Source organism: Mytilus galloprovincialis, chromosome 13 (assembly GCF_965363235.1).
Source record: "Mytilus galloprovincialis chromosome 13, xbMytGall1.hap1.1, whole genome shotgun sequence".
NCBI classification, from domain to species: Eukaryota; Metazoa; Mollusca; class Bivalvia; order Mytilida; family Mytilidae; genus Mytilus; species Mytilus galloprovincialis.
Window position 1 is genome coordinate 10,098,564 of NC_134850.1, and position 21,935 is coordinate 10,120,498.

General features: G+C 31.8%; 2 protein-coding genes across 2 annotated transcripts; both read right to left on the bottom strand.

Annotated features, from left to right (window-relative positions):
* Positions 1–569: 569 nt before the first annotated feature.
* LOC143055960 (uncharacterized) lies at positions 570–7,978 on the bottom strand. The gene is made up of 5 exons (XM_076229022.1): positions 7,876–7,978; positions 6,524–6,608; positions 5,668–5,762; positions 4,761–4,880; positions 570–3,907 (listed from the first exon to the last, which is right to left on the bottom strand). The coding sequence occupies exon 5, from the start codon at positions 3,893–3,895 to the stop codon at positions 1,793–1,795; it is 2,103 nt and encodes a 700-aa protein (XP_076085137.1). The 5' UTR covers positions 3,896–3,907; positions 4,761–4,880; positions 5,668–5,762; positions 6,524–6,608; positions 7,876–7,978; the 3' UTR covers positions 570–1,792.
* Positions 7,979–14,045: 6,067 nt separating this feature from the next.
* LOC143057394 (uncharacterized) lies at positions 14,046–20,262 on the bottom strand. Its single transcript, XM_076230699.1, has 7 exons — positions 19,550–20,262; positions 18,915–19,026; positions 18,066–18,155; positions 16,860–17,162; positions 16,134–16,235; positions 15,108–15,206; positions 14,046–14,155 (listed from the first exon to the last, which is right to left on the bottom strand). Exons 1-7 carry the CDS (start codon positions 20,234–20,236, stop codon positions 14,046–14,048), a joined length of 1,503 nt encoding a protein of 500 aa, XP_076086814.1. The 5' UTR covers positions 20,237–20,262.
* Positions 20,263–21,935: the final 1,673 nt, after the last annotated feature.

Genomic DNA, 21,935 nt, shown 5'->3' on the forward strand with positions numbered 1-21,935 from the left:
CCATGAATTTGACTGAAACTTCAATTTACAGACCCCCATTCAAGGGTCAAACCCTGCTTTGAAATAAGACCCCTTTTTGTCAGTGATGATACATAAATAGACCCTCAAATTTGCACATATAGTCATTTTAGGCATGAAAAATGTATAAATGAGTGTTTTTTCAGTTTGAAATAATGCACAATTACTACTGAGACTGCACTGTTGGGGGGAAAAGTTGTCTTTTTGGGAATAATTTTAAGCCATTTTTTTTTCAAATTGGGAATCTTCTCTAGGGGAAAAAGCCTTTATTCTCCACTAATTTAAGGCAAACAATATCACTGTGTCAATAAGATTTTTTTTCTGTTCATTCTTCAAGGGATCATTTTTGTTTATACACAAATTCTTTAGAATAAATAAAAGGTCACATTTTCTGTGTATCCAGTTGACAACACGTACTCTGTTGATTTAAAAATGTAGTATTTTACCTCTCTTCCATTACACATTTTTTTAGAAGAAGATTTTTTTGTGTCATCCTATGAAATCTGTTTACCATGCAGTTATAATTTGGTACTAAAGAAAACAACCAAATCTTTAAAAAAACAAATATCCTTTTATTCATACATACTATTATTGAAATGCAATAAAATAAAATATTATAAGTACCAGGGAAATGAGTTTGTCTGTCTGTCTTCCTGTCTATACATCTCACTAGTAAGTTAAAGGGATTTGAACTACATGCACAAACACACACATGACACATCTCTTTTTGCTTTCTTTTTTTGTAAATATCTCTATTTCCAATATTACCATTGAAAAAGATGTATTTAATCAAATAAGTGCAGATAAACATGCTCACACACACACACACACACATTTTCTCTCTTTTTATCTTTTGCTCTCACTCTCTCTGTTTCCTTCTCTCTTTCAAATAGAATTTCATCAATGTAAAATATGTATTTCAAGTCGATTTTTTTTGTATATATAGTATTTCATTGCAGAATGAAAAAATAAACAAGATCAACTGAATCATACTCAAGCATTAAAAAATACTACCTCTCCTAAGTAAATGAACATCATTAACATACACACATACACACTTACACACAAATATAAACAAACAAAATTATTAAATGCAATATATGATAATTTTAACAAAATTACTTAATGGTAAACAAGCAAAATCAAACTTAATCTTATGTGACAAAGACTTTGTTTTGAATGGAATGTCATAAATCCAGCCAATGATTTTTTTTGAATTTTTGTAGCGACTAGAGATATTGTCTAAATATGTGCAAATCCAAAGAAAAATATTATAACTATTTGTCTCAGGACGATTTATGGAAAAATATACAAGGCAATGAATAGATGCAGTTATTAGATGAAAAAAAAATGTCTATTCTGAATGAGTTCAAAATTTTGAACCATATTAAAGCTCTTATAAATCCTACATTTGACATATTTAAAAAAAGTATTTTGGTTTTTCAAGAAAATATACTAAATAAAAAACATTAGCTGCCTGTATCTACTATTCAAATCGCCTGTTACAAATTGATTTTATAAGAAATAGCATTTACTATTTAATTATTCAGGTTAAATTGTTCACCATTTGTAATATTAACTAGATTGTTATATATAAGGATTTCACAATTTAAAGGCAATTAATTGATTTTATGATGTCCTAAATCATAAATATATATAAACAGATAATTATCAGACAATATGAACTTCAAGCAATTAAATATATAAAAACAAATAAAATTCATCTATTTACTAATTAATGTTAATGAGGTTATACTGATAAGGAAACTATTGTCTACTCTTCAATACCAGCAGCTGATGTTGAGTGATTATCTGACAGTGTACCAGTATGTGCATATGAAATGGAGGTATTTCCTGATAAACGTGATGGCTTGAGACTTTTCATGTGCCGCTCTAGTCCCAAATACCACAGCACACTTGCCACATGTGCACAGCATCCCACCATCCGAGCCCCAACTTTGCATGTGCAGTACCATCCATTTACAGGCTTCTGTGTGACCTCACTTGATCGATCATTATAGTCAATCCATAATGTATGGATTGTGGATTTGGAATGTCTTGATTGTATTTTTACTTGCAGAAGAGTTTCAGAATCTTTGCAAAGTAAAAGTTCATAATTTCCGGATTCAGAGAGATGTTCCCTTGTGTATCCTGGTGCCTGTTTTAGCTGGTAGATACCTAATGTGATATCCCTTAACATTTCCTCTGTCAGCTTTGGGAAATTTTCAAGTACTGTGCCAGAAGCATTAATTGGTAGGTATACTGTTCTCCGTCTTATCAGGTTGTTCTCTTCTACATAAGTTTGCAGACTGTTCTCTAAGACTGAGCGGTCAAGCATCTTCTTTGCTACCTCTTCATTTTCAGGGTTGGAGACAAGGGGTCGTTTGTATTTATTTAGTATACCACCAGTAATTTTTACTAAATCACCAATACTGGATATCATTGTATTTGGAACCACCTTTTCAAAAAAATGAAATTGTTTTAATCTGGCATTCGTGCTTTCAACAACCCAGCGACATTTGGTTACCAAGCGCGTTAGATTAGCTTCATTCGTGGTCAACTGTTTTTTTCCTTTTACCATACAAACAGGCATCTTAACCATATACCCCTGATCCTCTAAGTATTGAACTGCATCCCTGAAACCCCTATCTACAATGCAGATATCATCATCTTTTAACCATGCTGTTATGTTCTCTAAGTTGTTTGTTATTGCATGTTTAGTTATGGACGCATCGTTATTGTGACCATCTGCAAAGTAAGGCCCCAAGATTGACAGAATATAGCCATCTGTCCCTACAATAATCATGGGTTTGACCAATGGGCGGTGTTTGTGCATACTGTAAGACATTCTTTGAAAATGGTAATCGCTACTTTTTTGAATGAAAATGTATGTGCCGTCCAGGACGATCACAGCTTGTCTTGGATCTGTCGTGAATAGTTGCTTAGCTACTGGTGTTGTATGCTTTTTTACAAAATCTTCGTGACTTATATGTTGAAAGCCTAGTGTATGTGGAACAAAGGTTTCCATTAATGTTCTTCTTGCTGCATGTATAATTCTCTGTACCTGAGATGTTTTCAACCCAAAAACTGTTCCCAGAATTTTGTTTGACAACCCGACACGGAGTTTGGTAAGAAATACTCCCAGACAAGTCCTTACTGACCTTACTCCAGAACTCCTAACAGTTGACATGTATCCGAGTAAATCACAAAACTGCTCCTTACTCAGTCCTGTTAAGTCATTATAATTTTCTTCCGTCATAAGTGCAGGTATATCAAAATTTAAACGTGAAGATGTCATTTTCATTATTGTTCTTAAATCATTTAAGAGACCTGTTATGTCAGTACGAGAGAAGTACTCATGTTGTTTTGATGACTGTAGAACATCTAATGCTTGTATTTTAAAAAACCTGCTTTCCATATGTATTTTACAACATCGACTTTTTTGGTTAATGAAAATTCCTTTTTCAATAAATGATTGAGTTCTGGCTTCTGATGTTATTGTTACCAGACGATGCCTAGTGTTTCCTTCTTTCTTACATACAATGCAGTACCTGTGTGTTTTTGGTGCAGATTTAATTTCTAGCCTTATTGACTTTGGTGATGTGAAAACATTAGCTGCACATGCTCCAAGAATATGTTCCACATTGTTTTCCAAAGAATTGTTTGTCTCAATGGAGCGAGATCTAATTGTTTTATTGCAGTTTTTTACTTGTTTATAAAGTTTTGCGGTACAAGATGCACATAACCTGTCTGTATCTTTGACACATCTCTGCAATTTTTCTGTAAGGAATGTCTTCAATACACCACTGAAGCAGCGTCTTCTGTTATTTAGCTGGCATCTTTTCTTACAAAGACAGCAATTGATAGACTTTGTCATCTTGTAAAAATACTGGAATGAAAAATAAAAAAAAAATTAACACTGTGAAATTGGACCTAAAGAACAAAAATCAAACTATAGTGAAATTTTGGACCCTTTGGACCTTAATGTAGACCAATTTAAAAAAGAACCAAAAAATCAAGCTTAGTGTTATTTTGGAGCCTTTGAATCTTAATGTACAACAATTTGAAAAAAATAACAAACTAATTAAACCAGATGCTTCAAAGGGCACAGCTTTATACGACAGCAGAGGTCAAATTCTGAACAGTTTGGGCAAGTATGAACACAACATTCAAGCTTGATACAGCTCTGAATATGGATTGTGATCAAACAGTTGACACAGTAAAGGTTTCTGACACAGAATAAATATAGTCTGATAATGTGGTCTGATGAACTACAAAATATTTGTTTTACATATTATGGTCCATCATCCAGAATCTAAATACATGGCCATGGATTGATTCAGAATATTAAAGAATAACAAGAATAACATTTTTGATGAAATCAAACAAAGTTTAATATTGGACCCTTTTGACCTCAATGTGGACCTGTTTGATATTTAACTGGGCAAAAAAAAATCAAAAATCTAAATACATGGTAAGATTAAGTATACCAAAGAACCCCTTATATTCAAATTTTGTTGAAATCAACCCAAGTTAAATTTTGGACCCCAATTTGGTTGCTTATATAGGGAATCACTGAAGCATGACTGGAGCGGGCCCCTCTTTGGTCAGTTAGTGGGCCCCCACTTATGAAAATTTCTGGATCAGCCACTTGTTGTTTCATTGGCACTCATACGACAACTTCAAATATTTATTATCCGAATTCTGAATTTTCTAGTAAAAAACATTTAACAAATACTTACTGTGAGATATGCATTAATTTGTTTATATACTGTTCAACATCAGACATATATATATATAGGTGTTCTGTAAACATTATAGCAAAATCAACATTCATGGTACAATGCATCTGTGGCGAAAATCTGAAAAGGAAAAATAAATATTTTGCAATTTAAAAAAAACCAAAGATTTTACAACAAGGGTAGAAAATGAAAGAGTGCAAATGTAATGAATTAAAAAATAAATAAATGTTATAATTGACATAAATATGTGCATGATGTTTGACTTAAAATACAATCTATATAAATTAAATACATAAGTGGTTTTAATATATTTTCAAACTTTTTATTATGTATTGATTAATTGTTATTTGCTTTATGCTGCATTTAAGTTCAAAAATGCTATATCGCAGTGATTTTATTATGATTATACAGAATATTTTATATTTAATGATATTATGCTGCTGATAAACTTGTGCATAGTGTTTTACTTCAGCAGCAAATATATCATGCTTATTGGGATGAGAATATTTTAATGAAACACAAAGTGTAACGAGGGTTCTGACAGATCAGCACTTATTTTTTAATTTTGAGGGGCTTTATAGGGGGGTTCAAGAAGAGTTGGAGTTTCAAATTACTTATCTTTAATAATTACTTTTGCTTATAATTTTGTTGTACATGTACTAGTTGGATTTTTTTTATTATGAAAATTTTTAAAGTTTGTTCTCAATTCAATAAAGATCTGAAGAAGATATCATGTCTAATACCTTCAACAACAGACTCACCACTTTCAAATGATGACCCCACTGCCCCTGTCCAATGTATGTACAAACATACATGTTCAAGGTTCTTTCGATTGCTGTGAATGAATTAGTTTTGCAAGTTTTAATATTATAGTCTTCTACTGAAAATAAAAATAGCAAATACTTACGGCTACAATTCATCTTTCATGCATTTCTTAATTCATTTCCTGACTTAATTATTTTGTTGTCTTTTTATCCACACTAAAAACTTTTTTCAGATAATCTACAAAATAAAAAAAGAATTGATGAAAATCAAAGCAGCAAGGGATTTATTTATTAAAATAATCTTAAATGATTTTAACATTTGAATTTTTTTAACATGGTGAACTAGAAAGCAATGAATGAAAATTAACCTTAACTAGCTGTCAGATTACTGCAAGTACTCTCAGTTCTGTTCATTGTGTCTTTTTTTCGGGATGTATAAGTGCCCAGCCACGCCCACTGGTATGTTTGTCCATCTGATGAGTAGAGTCCTTTTCAACTGATTTTTATAGTTCATTCTTATGTTGTACTGTTATACTACTGTTCCAGGTTAGGGGAGAGTTGGGATCCCACTAACATGTTTAACCCAGCTACATTATTCATGTATGTGTCTGTCCCAAGTCAGGAGCCTGTAATTCAGACTGGTTGTTTCTTTATGTGTTACATAATTTTTTTTCGTTCATTTGTTTGATTGAAATAAGGCTGTTAGTTTTCTCTTTTGAATTGCTTTATATTGTGTAATCAGGGCCTTTTATAGCTGACTATGCAGTATGAGCTTGCTCATTGTTGAAGGCCGTACGGTGACCTTTAGTTGTTAATGTGTGTGTCATTTTGGTCTCTTGTGGATAGTTGTCTCATTGGACATTGGCAATCATACCACATCTTCTTTTTTATACTAAATAAAAGAACTTTATTTTTCATCTCTAAGAACCATTTAATTTATATTTGCAAGTTTTAATATAGTATCAAACTTAACAAAAGTTTGGAATAACAAAAACTTACAGTTAGAATTCATCTGTAATTCATTTCATGGCTCATTTATGGTGTACATGGCATATAAATTCTCATTCAAAACTTTTGAGACAATCTACAAAATAAATTAAATATTTATGAAATTAAAAAACAACAAGGTATATATTTCAAACAGTTTTTTTAGGAAACCAATGAAAGGAAGTGAACCTAAATAAAAAAAAAATAATGTTTTTTTCATATTTAAGAACAATTAACACATGTTTCACTTCCTTTTCACCCTGACCTATTATTAAATGTTTGATTTTGAGTCTCTTCTTAATTGTAATTTGGAGGCCAACTACCATCTGTTTTGTTTTGAGGAACAATAATAAGTCCTTTTAATTTGCAACATACAACTGGGAAGGAATTGTCAACCTGGATGAACTTTTTTAATTTTATTTTAATCCATCAAATTCTGTTTAACTTATTATTTTTTTTTAGTGTAAATGTATTTTGCATTTGATCTATGTCTGTTTAGAAATATTAGCACAATTTACATTGACATATTTATATCAAGAATTGAAGCAGTTATAAAAAATATTTGTTGTTTTTCTGGACATTTTTCTACTATAAATGCAATGCTACAGGGCTAAAAATAACTTGTTTTAGGTTTATATAGTCATACATCTACCCTCTTTCAGGTCAATAGGTTTACAATATTTGCATAATTTGTTATTTGTTGCTGCAACATTTTATTGAATTTGAATTTTCTTCATAAAATCTGCTATTATGTATTATATAATACACTAAGAAATGATTTATGGTTGTGTTATTTTATTTCTAACAAATATATGAAAGGTAATTTTTTTAAAAACTACTTTTATTATGAATGCGAGGGGAGATAATCAGTTTAGGAATTCCGTACAAAAATGCAAATTGTTTTTTTTTAAACCCGATGGTTGACCATCTGGATGTCAAATTGAATTGACCACGGTTACATTCGGAAAACGATTGATCTGCTAAAGCAATTCAATTTTTGCTTGCAAACAAGTATGATGTATGTTCCTTCAATGGCTTCAGCCTCTGAGCAGAAACGGCGGTGACCCCGAGTTTTTGTGAATTTATACTTCTTTGGTTTGGAAGTATTTATGGAACCTATGCATTATCCCAAGTAATGTTTGTAATATATATCTGTTTTTGACATACAACTATTACATTTACCACTCTTTTTATAATTTCTGCTTTGTAATATAGTGAGCTAACATGTGACGTCTGCTCTTTTTCGTGAATTTATTTTTTGATTTCTTTCGTTTCTTCTTGGAACTTTTTATGGAACCCGTGCATTTTGCCACATGAGATTTATGATATATCTCTGTTTTTGCATGAATAAGTATTACATTTACCATTGAACTATAATCATATACTATCACAGCAGCGTTGTTTGTTGACTTTGATGCTATCCAGCTTCCCTGGCAACTGATACCGGAAGTTGTCAGACATAAATAAACCGCACGCAAAAATCAACGACTGTACATGATATTTTTTAAGGATTTAAATATGAGCGCAGTTGAGAACATCTATGAAATTTGTATATAATGCCAAAACTATAACATACAAACCATATGTAAAATATTTTACATGTTCTCACTTGCGCTCATATTTTAATCACTCAAAGTAGAGTCAGAAAAGTACGATTTTCCGTATAGACCCCCGTTTATAATTTATTCATAGTATCATTTATAATCGATTTCCTACAAAAACTTGAAAAATAAGTTTATTTCAACAAAATAAAAAACTTCAGTAACTGTTTGTGGTCATTTTTGCCCCAGATATTGTTATTCATTTTTTTGCATACAAAGGGGCCAAATACTGCACTTGTCATACATCGTCCTTTAAAATTACAATTTTCGATACTAATTATTTCTCAAATCGGATTAAGATTGATTTATATAATGAACATATAGTACATACAAAATTCATTTTTGTTTTATATTTTCAACATCGAAACAACAACATCCCAATTACAACCGTTTTTCAGTAGAATTGTCATTCAACATGTTTGCCTTGTGTACCGGATTTATAGTCTCGAAACCCCCAAAAAATGTCTCGCCTCTGTTTAGCTCGAAATTATAATAATATGTCCGCTAAAGATGACACCGTCTGCACACATAAACATTTAAAAACTGGTTTTGTATAGTGTGGTAATAGTTCAAAGCAGGTTTTATTTTAAAAAAAACCATTCACATATGAATATATTTATATTGCTTTTGATTTTAAAACTGGACGATAAACAGTAATTAAAACATTTACAGTCTTGTACACAGTCATTTAAAACAGCAATGTAATTTAAACTTTCCCCTAATAATCAAAAAGAAGCAATTGCATTTAGATATTCTTTAAAAAATCATAAATCGAACAAATCAACAACAAATAAATCCAAGTCAAAGCGATACAAATAATTGTCACGCATCGTGACTTTTCACAAATGTTACATTTTTTAAATTTAGAAAAAGAAAATATTGAAGCATCTTTGAACATATGTTATGAAAATGCCATATCAGACAGTAACTGATAAAGTTTATTGTCTGAAGTCTTTGTATAATTACAATGCTATAAGAACTAATTACTACTAATTAACTGATACACAAATCTCATAGAAACTCAGCTCCTTTACACGTATTATCTCCTTAATGTGAATGGGTTAAAAAAACAAAACATGTACCTAACTAAAAGCATGTCACATACAGCGCAGTATAACAATAATGTAAGACTGATTAAATTGCAATGTTAAATTTACCCATTCACTAAAATGACATTCATTAATTTTTAACTGAATGTTTAACATTAAATAGAAATGCATCACAAGTCCCTCCATTGCACACCAACAGACAGTCGTTCGATTTGTCATAATATATTCCTGTTGGCTTTTGCAGTCCATCTTTCTCAGTAAGTAATTCTTTATGATGTTTACCATCAGGTGATACCACTACAACATTGTTCGATTTATTACAAACAATATAAACATTACCATTATCATCCGTCGTAACTCCCGTCGGCATTGGCATCTTTACATTGGAAAACTTCCATCTGACCGATCCATACAAGTCACAACAGTATACGGTAAGAGTTAAGGGATCGGTAAGAAACAAACTGTCGGTATCAGTTGATAAACCTATGTGCAGTGATTGAAAAGGGCAATGAATGGATCGAAATATTTCTCCCGTTATTTTCATTACATCTATTGTCCGGTGACCAATTACAACATACATCAGTTTGTTTTGATAAGATATACCACTAGTAACACCACGCGTAACAATTGTATTCTTTACTTGTTCAGTGTTGATATCGATAATTTCTATATCTCGATTGAACGAGACAGCGACGTCGTTTTCTTTTATTACTGCAATACATTTCGGATGATTTGACAATCTGATAGTTCGATAATGACTCCCATTTATATTGTAGATATGTAATATGTTGTTGAAATAATCAGTAAACACCAAATGATCATTTTTGATAACACAATCACTTATGAGACTATTTTGAATTGGTTCTATTTGTAACCTCAGTCGCCGACTAATATCAAACTGGAAATATGACTTAAATCGTACAGATTCTGGAAAAATAAAAACAGACCAGTATTTTATGAAATAAATAATTAATATATATAACTAATATTAAGTATCAGAATTGAGGAGAAAATGCACCTGTGTAAGCTAAAGTTTTGATACCAGTATAAAAGGTGTGGACAAAGAGTGACATACACATAGACGAATTGCTTACGAAATTCTATAAATTGACAATAGGCTTCTTTTTGCAGTTTTTTCTATTTACCAGTATGCTTACTTTCCTTATGTTAAAACATTGCTATAGCTATTTTTAACTAACAGGTTATTGAGTATATATATATGTTGTTTGTGCTGTTTTAGACCCTCCTACATTGAAATTCGTTTTACATGCACACGTATAAAAATTGCAATTTTTATCCAACGCAATCATAGGTTTGAACGTAGTTTTCAATTTAGACTCGTTTATACTTTTTCGTTTGGGCTTGTATCATATTTTCCCTCCGGTTTATATAATCCGTTCATCCTATATTGACTCTTAAAATTCAAGGGTCTATCTAAAGTGAGGGTACTTTTTCTAAAAATGAGGGTACTGTTTATGTGGCCTTCCAAATACTGTTTCGATCCCTAACGTCACTGAAGAGACATTTATTGTCGAAATCCGGATCTGGTGTACTAATAAAATATGGACACCGTATGTTTGTGGCATAACATCGTGGCCACAAGTTAATTTTTTTCGGTTTAGTATTAAATTTAGTTTACGATCCATTTTGTTACATCTTGTGATCAGTTTTTTTGGCAATCGCCAATGGCAGTCAGCAGGGTTAAAGAACATCAGTTGTTCGACCTGTTAGTCAAATGCGTTTTGTTTAGATATACTTTTTCCCTTTTTTGGTCTTTTGTAACATGTTGTTTGTGCTGCTTTAAGACCCTTCTACAACGAAATTTGTTTTACATGCACACGTATAAAAATTGCGGTTTTTATCCAACGCAATCATAGGTTTGAACGTAGTTTTCAATTTAGACTCGTATGTATATATATATATATATATAGCCCAGGTGGTCGTGTGGTCTAGCGGGACGGCTGCAGTGCAGGCGATTTGGTGTCACGATATCACAGTAGCATGGGTTCGAATCCCGGCGAGGGAAGAACCAAAAGTTTGCGAAAGCAAATTTACAGATCTAACACTGTTGGGTTGATCTTTAGACGAGTTGTATATACATTATGTACACAGCCATGTATCACCATCATTGATGGCGATCCGATGGATACATCAGTTGTAGGGTTGTCACTGACTCAGACGTACTTATGAATATAATTATTTTCTGTGACTGTATCTTACATTAATTTGTAGGATCCTTTACTATAGATAATTTAGCTGATCTGTAACAATAACATCTTCATGCCTTATATATCATGTACTGTAGTACGCCGCTAGATTAAAACTGACGTGGAAAGGTAACACATAGCAACGAAAGCTCTTTTTTTGAGAGCCCAGGTGGTCGTGTGGTCTAGCGGGACGGCTGCAGTGCAGGCGATTTGGTGTCACGATATCACAGTAGCATGGGTTCGAATCCCGGCGAGGGAAGAACCAAAAATTTGCGAAAGCAAATTTACAGATCTAACATTGTTGGGTTGATGTTTAGACGAGTTATATATATTAATATATATACTGTACAAGTCTTAATTGAAAACAATGTTCAAACCTATGATTGTGTTTGATCAAAACCGCAATCTTTATAAGCGTGAACGTATTAAATTTCGTTGTAGAGCACAAACAATATTTTCCAAAAGACCAAAAGAATGCCGCAGATTTATTGCCTTTTACTAGGTATCAAATTCATATAGAGATTCATTTTTTTACACATTGTGATCAATTTATTTGACAATCGTCAATGACAGTCAGCAAGGTTTAAGAACATCAGGTATTCGATCTGTTAGACCACAAAAATACTGAACTTAGGAGAAAAATTCAAAACTGAAAGTCCCTAATCACATGACAAAATCAAATGACAAAACACATCAATCGCATTGACAAAAACTGTCATATCCCTGACTTGACACAGGCTTTTTCAAATGTAGAAAATGGTTGATTAAACCATGTTTTATAGCGCTAAACCTGTCACTTATATGACAGTCTCATCAAATTCCGTTATATTTACAACGATGCGTGAACAAAACAGATATATGCGTTTTGTTTAAAATATATTTTTTCACTCTTTTGGTGTTTTATATTCAAAAGATCAATTTCATTTAAGCAATACGTTCTCAATGGAGTGAATGTAGTTCATCATAGATATTATCCAAATAAAGCCGGAGTTGGAATACTATCATGTTTTTTTTCAATTCTGACGCATTTAGAAAATATAGTTACACAATAAATATCTGATCAATCGATGCTGTTGTATAAGAGATAGCAACTCGTCGAATTCAAGTTGTTGCGTTAATTCAAAATGGTGATACCCATGCCAATTATATATTGAGCATGTTGAGTAGACACAATTTAAAAAAATAAAAAAAAACCTGAAACACTTTCAGTTCATTTGATTTACAATTCTATAAATCTTGAATTTAACAACACAATAAACAATAACCGTCAAGTTGGATCTAGGATAATTAAATAAAGATATAGTTCAGCTAAACTTGACCCAGTTCACAACATGGATTCGTTCACGATTACCAGTAAGTAAGTACACACACATATAGGCACATACACTTTTACATTCAATTTAACAATGAGCTATAACAAGGGATCAAATGAAAATCCGGCTCATAATAGGAATAAAAGTAACATACGAACAAACATCAATAATAAAACATGCGAGATAGAAATGAGACACACGAACCCATCACAAAAATAGAGATAAAAACAAGTGTTACACAAGGGTTAGTTTATTCCTGTTGTAAAACTGACGTCACTCGTGTCGCTTTGATTATTAAAATTCTAGTATTCATTCGCTTTCAGTGTTGTGACAATCATAACAAACAAGTCAGCTTTTTCATGTAGATCGTCACTATTTTTCTGACAAGTCTCTTCTAAAATATATTAACTAGGGTTCTTATGTATGTTTTACAAGGCAAAACTTTATAATATCTCATATTTGTCACCATGTCTCTTCACACGTACTGTGGCATTTAGTAGCATAAACTATTAAAGGGCACAAGCTACGAGATACATCAAAAAATTATGTTATGATGTTTTTTGTTCAATCATTATTGAAAGTAAAAGAGTGAAATAATAATTCGCTATTATCAGCCAGTATGGTTAAATTTTGTCTAAAAAAGCTAAGAAACATCGATAATAAATTATTCACTTGCACGTGAATAATTTGACCTCATTGAATCCGTATTCATGTGAACTTCAATTTAACCCCTTAGCTCGGGATGGTTATGCATGTTTGATGCGTGTTGTGCTAATTAAAGAAAAGAATGGCAAATTAAAAGTGAATCAAAGGTAAATCATTTGTTTCGTCGACAAAACATCATTTTTCTATGGGTTAAATCGAAAATTATTTTTTTTCACCTTAATTTGGAAATCAAACTGATATAGAAAAAATAATTTGAGGTCCACATCTCTATTTATATTTCTGTTTATGTTTATATTGCGTTATGTGACCGTTAGTTTTTTGGGGGGTCATCTCAATAGTTAAATTAGATGGCGTCTAAACTAAAATACACCCGAAACGAAGTTACATATTATATAGAAGAGGGACGAAAGATACCAAAGGGACAGTCATATAGCTTATGCATTGCAGATTTTTTATTATTGTGTTTTTCCATAATTTGGATACATATTTTGAATTATTATAAAAAATATATGAGAATTTGAGTAAAATCAATGAACATAAATTTGACAGCTAGTGCCCCTGTAAATTCAATATATCAAAACAAAATACGCTCGAATACTTTTTGACCGTGAAAGTTTAAATGAAGGACCAATTGCAAATGCTATATCTGATCTAACAAATGATAGAGTTATTCCAGTTTTCTTTACAAGTATACTAGTTTACATACCATCAAATTCTGTTCTTGTTTTACAGTCATGAATAGCCGATGGATGGTCTGCCTTTTCAGCTTGATCATGTTCATCGTCACTATTTATCTGACTAGTTCCTTCTAAAATATTAAAACTAGGGTTCTAATGTATGGTTAACAAGGCAAAAATTCATAATATTTCATATTTGTCACCATGTCTCTTCCCACGTACTGTGGCATTTAGTAGCATAAACTATAAAAGGAACACTAGCAACGAGATACATCAAAAAAAAATTATGATGTTTTGTGTTCAATCATTATTGAAAGTAAAAGAGTGAAATAATAATTAGCTTTTATCAGCCAGTATGGTTAAATTTTGTCTTTATAAGCTAAGAAAAATCGATTATAAATTATTCACTTGCCCGTGAATAATTTTATCTAATTAAATCCCTATTCATGTGAACTTCAATTTAACCCCTTAGCTCGGGATGGTTATGCATGTTTGATGCGTGTTATGCTATTTAAAGAAAAGAATGTTAAAATTGAAAGTAAATCAAAGGTAAATCATTTGTTTGACTGAATCGTCGACAAAATATCATTTTCTATAGGTAAAATCGAAAATTAGTGTTTTTTTAACCTTAATTTAGAAATCAAACTGATATAGAAAAAACAATTTGAGGTCCACATCTCTATTTATATTAATTTTCTGTTTATGTTTATATTGCATTATGTGATATTTTTTTTTGTCATCTCACTAGTTAAATTAGATGGCGTCTAAACTAAAAAAACACCCGAAACGAAGTTACATATTATATATCTTATGCACTGTAAATTATTTATTATAATAGTGTTTATTATAATTTGGATAGATAATTTGAATTGTTTTAAAACAAATATGAGAATTTGAGTAAAATCTTTGAACATGAATTTGACAGCTAGTGCCCCTGTATGTAAAATATTTCAAAACAATTTACGCTCGATTACTTTTTAACCGTGTAAGTTTAAATGAAGGACCAACTACAAATACTATATCTGATCTAACAAATGATAGAGTTATTCTAGTTTTCTTTACAAGTATACTAGTTTAACATACCATCAAAATCTGTTCTTGTTTTACAGTCATGAATAGCCGGATGGTCTGCCTTTTCAGCTTTATCATGCTTATCGTCACCATTTATCTGACAAGTCTCTTCTAAAATATATTAACTAGGGTTCTAATGTATGGTTTACAAGGCAAAAATTTATAATGTTTCATATTTGTCACCATGTCTCTTTACACGTACTGTGGCATTTTAAAGTAACATAAACTATTACAGGGGCACTTACTGAGATACATCCAAAACAAAATATGATGTTTTGTTCAATCATTATTGAAAGTAAAAGAGTGAAATAATAATTCGCTATTATCAGCCAGTATGGTTAAATTTTGTCTAAAAAAGCTAAGAAACATCGATAATAAATTTTTCACTTGCACGTTAATAATTTGACCTCATTGAACCCGTATTCATGTGAACTTCAATTTAACCCCTTAGCTCGGGATGGTTATGCATGTTTGATGCGTGTTATGCTAATTAAAGAAAAGAATGGCAAATTAAAAGTGAATCAAAGGTAAATCATTTGTTTGACTGAATCGTCGACAAAACATCATTTTTCTATGGGTTAAATCGAAAATTTTTTTTTTTAACCTTAATTTGGAAATCAAACTGATATAGAAAAATAATTTGAGGTCCACATATTTATTTATATTTCTGTTTATGTTTATATTGCGTTATGTGACCGTTTGGTTTTTTTGAGGGGTCATCTCAATGGTTAAATTAGATGGCGTCTAAACTAAAATACGACCGAAAAGACAATACATATTATACAGCTTATGCATTGTAAATAATTTATTATAGTGTTTTTTAATTGCTATAAAACAAATATGAGAATTTGAGTCAAATCGGTTAATATGAATTTGACTGCTAGTGTCCCTGTAAGTACAATCTACCAAAAATAAAATACGCTGGGTGACTTTTTAGCCGTGTAAGTTTAAATGACGGGCCAACTACAAATTGTATATATGATCTAGCAAATTATTGAGATATTCCAGTTTTCTATACTGGTTTACTAGTTTACATACCATTAAATTCTGTTCTTGTTTTGCAATCATGAATAGCCGAGGGATGGTCGGGCTGTTCAGCTTGACCATGTTCATCGTCACTATTTATCTGACTAGTCTCTTCTAAAATATATCAACTAGGGTTCTTATGTATGGTTAACAGGCAAAAATTCAAATAATCAGTAACTTTAAAGCAATCTATCAAAAACATAATTCTTGAGGAGTTTCGCAGCTCTTCTAGCAGGTTAAAATGATAATTTTTATCACACATGTTGCAACATGTTATTACATGAATAGAACTAAAGCCATTTAATGTCATCATAATTTTTCGCCAGATTTCTCAATATGTGACTATATGTCGTACTGGATTGACTCTACTTACATAGAGCACAAACATCGTCGAATATTATTGTATTTTGACTAGTGAAAACTGCAGAAAACTGTTCACCCTGTGTACATATATTTGTAACGTTTTATCGAACGTTTTGTTGTTTGTTGGCTTCATTACCAGGGAGTTCTTACAACAGAAGTATGCTTCTTTCAAAAATACATATTATGCTGTTCGATAATTTGTTTCTTTAAACATATATACATATAGTGCAATTATAATACCATACACATTTTTGTTTATCAGACCTAAATATGTTAAGTCCTGTGCAAATATTGAAACGTTTTGAAAAAAGTGCTACATCTGAAACCATGCCATGTGATTTAATATAGTAACCCCTGCATTGGAAAAAGAATTACCTGTAATTGTTGGTATTGTTACATTAAAACCAACTTCAGCACTTTCTTTTGAGTTAATCACCGCCTCTAAAAGCATTCCAGACAATAGTTTTTGGACTTCATCTTTTAGTAGATCAACTTTACTTAGAACAGTCTTTGCTATCTCTGAATACAAGTTAAGATCATCTGGAGAAACTGCAATAATTCTCAAATTCATTTCAGACGTTTCATTTATTCTCATTTCCTCCAGATATTCCAAAACTTTCGTTCTGGACCATGAAGCTGGTAACTCAAGTTGTAGGAAAACGGGTACTCTCTGGATGTCTAAAATATGTATCAGTATATTAAAAACAAAGTAAATATTACACATACTGTTTCATGTACCTTTGCGGTACCACTGTCGATGCCTATATTTTGGCAATGCAGAAGGTCATGTTCTTCTCTGATTGTTATTGGCGTCTTTACACTAAATACAGTTGACGTTGGGTGTGCACTGGTCTTAAACACAAGTTCTTTTTTTATGTTGTTATTGACTTTTAACTAGATGTAAGTAATTTTGAGTACTCTGAGATCTTTACTTGTGTCTTTTTTGGTGTAAGGGATGAGGGATCGATATATTCTCTGCCACGTCCTATAGTTTGTTCTTACATGTAAGTTGTGCTGTTACAAAACTGTTCCATGATAGGCCGGGTTGAGCGCTCGCACAAATGTCTATATTCTTAATATGCTTTCCGAAACTGGGAGCTGTTAGTTTAGTAATTCAGGGTTTGTCATTTGTTTATATCTGGCATATTTGTTTTTCTCAAATTGTTTTGCTAATTATTAAGCCGTCAGTTTTCTCAATAGGATTGTTTCATAATTTTGCTGCATGTCGGGGAAATAAAAACGACTATGCTGGGATATTTTTTTTCTCATTTTTGAAGACAGTACGGTTGACTATACTTGCTTACATCCAATTCATATGAACTTTAGTGGGTAGTTTTCCGATAGGCAATCGTATCACATCTCCTTATTGTTTTTCTTACCATGAATCAAGAAAAGAATGTTAGCCACTTCTTTATTAATACTTTATCAAAAAAGGTATCCAAACTCATACTTCTAAAAGAAATAATAACAACAAAAACACGACGAAGACTAAGTAACACGGATGCGGATATTACCGAAATAGATCAAATTTGTTGAAACGGGAAAAGATGCAAAGGATTAATCACTCCTGAATCATCATACCTTCGTTCACTAATAATGTGTTCACATCTTCGGTCTTTCCAAATACCTTGATCAGTATATTAATGTTGTTAACATAAGTTCTAAACTTTCCTGTCCAAATAAAAGTAATGAATGATGTAACAATTAATGTTTTGCAAGACATACATATATTCTTTCATAAAACAGTCGTATACTGTAAACCAACTTATTTTCGCGAGCGATTTATTTTCGCGACTTTCGCGCGTAGAAAAATAATGCCAATATTCATCGTCGCGAATATGTTATACTTGGATCATTCCTGGATTTGAGCGTCACTGATGAGTCTTTTTTAGACGAAACGCGCGTCTGGCGTATATACAAAATTTAGTCCTGGTATCTATGATGAGTTTATTTATTGAACTTCAGAAAATCGAGAAATCAAATAGCCGCAAAGTGATCTAGGACGGGTAAACGCGAAATTAAGTATCCGCGAAAAGAAGTTGGTTAACAGTTTACCTAGAAATACATGTTTCGTTGTTGTTATTTCATTTGTGGGAACTGGTCAAAATAAATGATGATAATATCATTACTAGTGTTTACAACAAATGTGATGGATAACAGCACGATGGTTTTACTGAAATGTTGGGTTTGCTCCCTTGTATGTGTATGTTTTATTCTTTTCACCGGTTGACTTGATTTACATTTATCCTTTCAGGGTCACTTGTATCTTCATGATAATATGTTTATGTGTGTTTTGTATTGTTCAACGTCACAGGTTATTTATCATTACATACAACCATTTCATTTGGTTTCTGTACCATCGGCAAGAATACCCCACCTTTGTAACCTGGACATTGTCGAAATCTTAAGTACATAAATCAACATATTTACGAATTTCTTCCATGGTTTTCTGACAATCCTTTTCCATGGATTTACTGAACACTTTAGGATCTTTCATGTGTAGAGCCTCTGTTTTCTTTTCGAAAACCTGTATCTGAGCTCTCTTCATAAAAAAATTAATTAAAAAAAAATACAAAAATTTAATAATTTTTTGAAAAATTGAATATCATATTCAAATATAATACAAATCAATTGCTATCAATTTGGGTGTGCTTGTATATCAACCAGAGACTTTTAACGTTTTATAACACAAGACAAAAATATAAGGAAAAGCGTGTAGATAATCCCATGTTTGTTTATGGACAACGTGGCAATCGATTTCAAGTTGAATGTTGTGATTACCATAGCTGTATTTGGCAAAATCTTTAGGAATTGTTGGTTCTCAATGCTCTCCGACTTCGTACTTTATTAGCATGTGGTCTTTTAAACCTTTTTTTATTCATGAGTCACTGATGTGTATTTTGGAGACGAAACGCGCGTCTGGCATAAAAACAAAAGTTCAATTATGGTTTCTATGATAAGTTTATTAAAATTTATAAAAAGATTAATTTGGAAAATTTGACTTTTAACTGAGGCTTGAAATTTAATCGTTTTATTCAACGAATACAGAACATGGTTAATCATACCTCAAATTCAGCGCATTTATTTCTCCAGTAGTCACAGCAAAGTTTCTCATACTTCAACATATATGAAGAAATAAATATATGTTCCTTTGTTTGTAAAATCTTTTTCTCAATTTCATCTACGTATACACTGCCCATTAGATTTGCTATTCCCAATATGGATCCTTCTAATTGTGTCCATATCCTGTTAAATTTGTGATCTGTTATCTTTTGTATATCAGATAGATGGAATATTTTGTTTCGGACGTCTTTTATCTGTTCAATCCAATTGTCTACCCCTTGTTCGCGTTTCCCACACCTTTTAATGATATAGTTTGCAAGTGTGATATCAACAACTTTGACATCTACATTGTCATTCGCAGAATAATTACATGTGCAAATTTGTGTCAACTTTCTGCAAGCATACTTGTTGTGGTAATAAACCTTGTTCCGGTCAATAGATTTATATAATACGAGGAACTGTTTCCTTGAGACTAGTCTTTCTCCATTTATCTTCTTACTAACTATACATTCACAACATGGTAAGGTTTCATACAAGTGCACCAATGTATGTTTCTTCTTATTGAGAAATGTTTCAAAAGAATCTTTTCCTAGAATATTTTCCCTTATATACTGCCAGATAACAAGACATGCGATATCAGCAATGAGAGCCACTAATTTGAAGTAATTGATTTTCTCTTGTGGAGCCATTTATAACAGTGCGTGTAATTTATTATAGATTGTTCCTCCTACAAAACATGACGTCAGGGAGAATTTATCTAAAAAAGTTAAAGTGACAAGTTTGCAAATAAGTTTGGAAATTCCCATCTAAAGTTTGAAAGAAAGGAACAAAGGAATCTGATGTACAGTAGTTGTCGTTTGTTTATATATAATGACACCGAATGTTTGTGGCACAACATTGTAGCCACAAGTTAACAAATTTTTTTTTCTGTGACGTATTAAATTCATATTAAGATCCATTTTTTTACATCTTGTGATCAATTTTATTTGGCAATCGTCAATGGCAGTCAGCAGGGTTAAAGAACATCAGTTGTTCGACCTGTTAGTCAAATGCGTTTTGTTTAAATATACTTTTTCACTTTTTTTGGTCTTTTGGAAAATGTTGTTTGTGCTGTTTTTAGACCCTTCTACAACAAAATTTGTTTGACATGCACACGTATAAAAATTGCGGTTTTTATCCAACGCAATCATAGGTTTGAACGTAGTTTTCAATTTAGACTTGTTTATATTTTTTGTTTGGGCATGTATCATATTTCCACTCCGGTTTATATGATCCGTGCATCCTATATTGTCTCTTAAAATTCAAGAGTCAATCTTAAATTGAGAGTAAATTATATGGCCTTCCAAATACCGTTTCGATCCCTAACATCACTGAAGAGACATATATTGTCGAAATCTAGATCTGGTGTACTAAAGAAATATTGACACCGAATGTTTGTGGCACAACATCGTAGCCACAAGTTAACAAATATTTTTTTTTTCTGTGACGTATTAAATTCATATTAAGATCCATTTTTTTACATCTTGTGATCAATTTTATTTGGCAATCGTCAATGACAGTCAGCAGGGTTAAAGAACATCAGTTGTTCGACCTGTTAGTCAAATGCGTTTTGTTTAAATATACTTTTTCACTTTTTTTGGTCTTTTGGAAAATGTTGTTTGTGCTGTTTTTAGACCCTTCTACAACGAAATTTGTTTGACATGCACACGTATAAAAATTGCGGTTTTTATCCAACGCAATCATAGGTTTGAACGTAGTTTTCAATTTAGACTCGTTTATATTTTTTGTTTGGGCATGTATCATATTTCCCCTCCGGTTTATATGATCCGTTCATCCTATATTGTCTCTAAAATTCAAGAGTCAATCTTAAATTGAGAGTAAATTATATGGCCTTCCAAATACCGTTTCGATCCCTAACATCACTGAAGAGACATATATTGTCGAAATCTAGATCTGGTGTACTAAAGAAATATTGACACCGAATGTTTGTGGCACAACATCGTAGCCACAAGTTAACAAATATTTTTTTTTTCTGTGACGTATTAAATTCATATTAAGATCCATTTTTTTTACATCTGGTGATCAATTTTATTTAGCAATCGTCAATGGCAGTCAGCAGGGTTAAAGAACATCAGTTGTTCGACCTGTTAGTCAAATGCGTTTTGTTTAAATATACTTTTTCACTTTTTTTGGTCTTTTGGAAAATGTTGTTTGTGCTGTTTTTAGACCCTTCTACAACGAAATTTGTTTGACATGCACACGTATAAAAATTGCGGTTTTTATCCAACGCAATCATAGGTTTGAACGTAGTTTTCAATTTAGACTCGTATATATATATACTTACATGTTTCTCGTTTCTCGTTTTGTTTATATAGATTAGACCGTTGG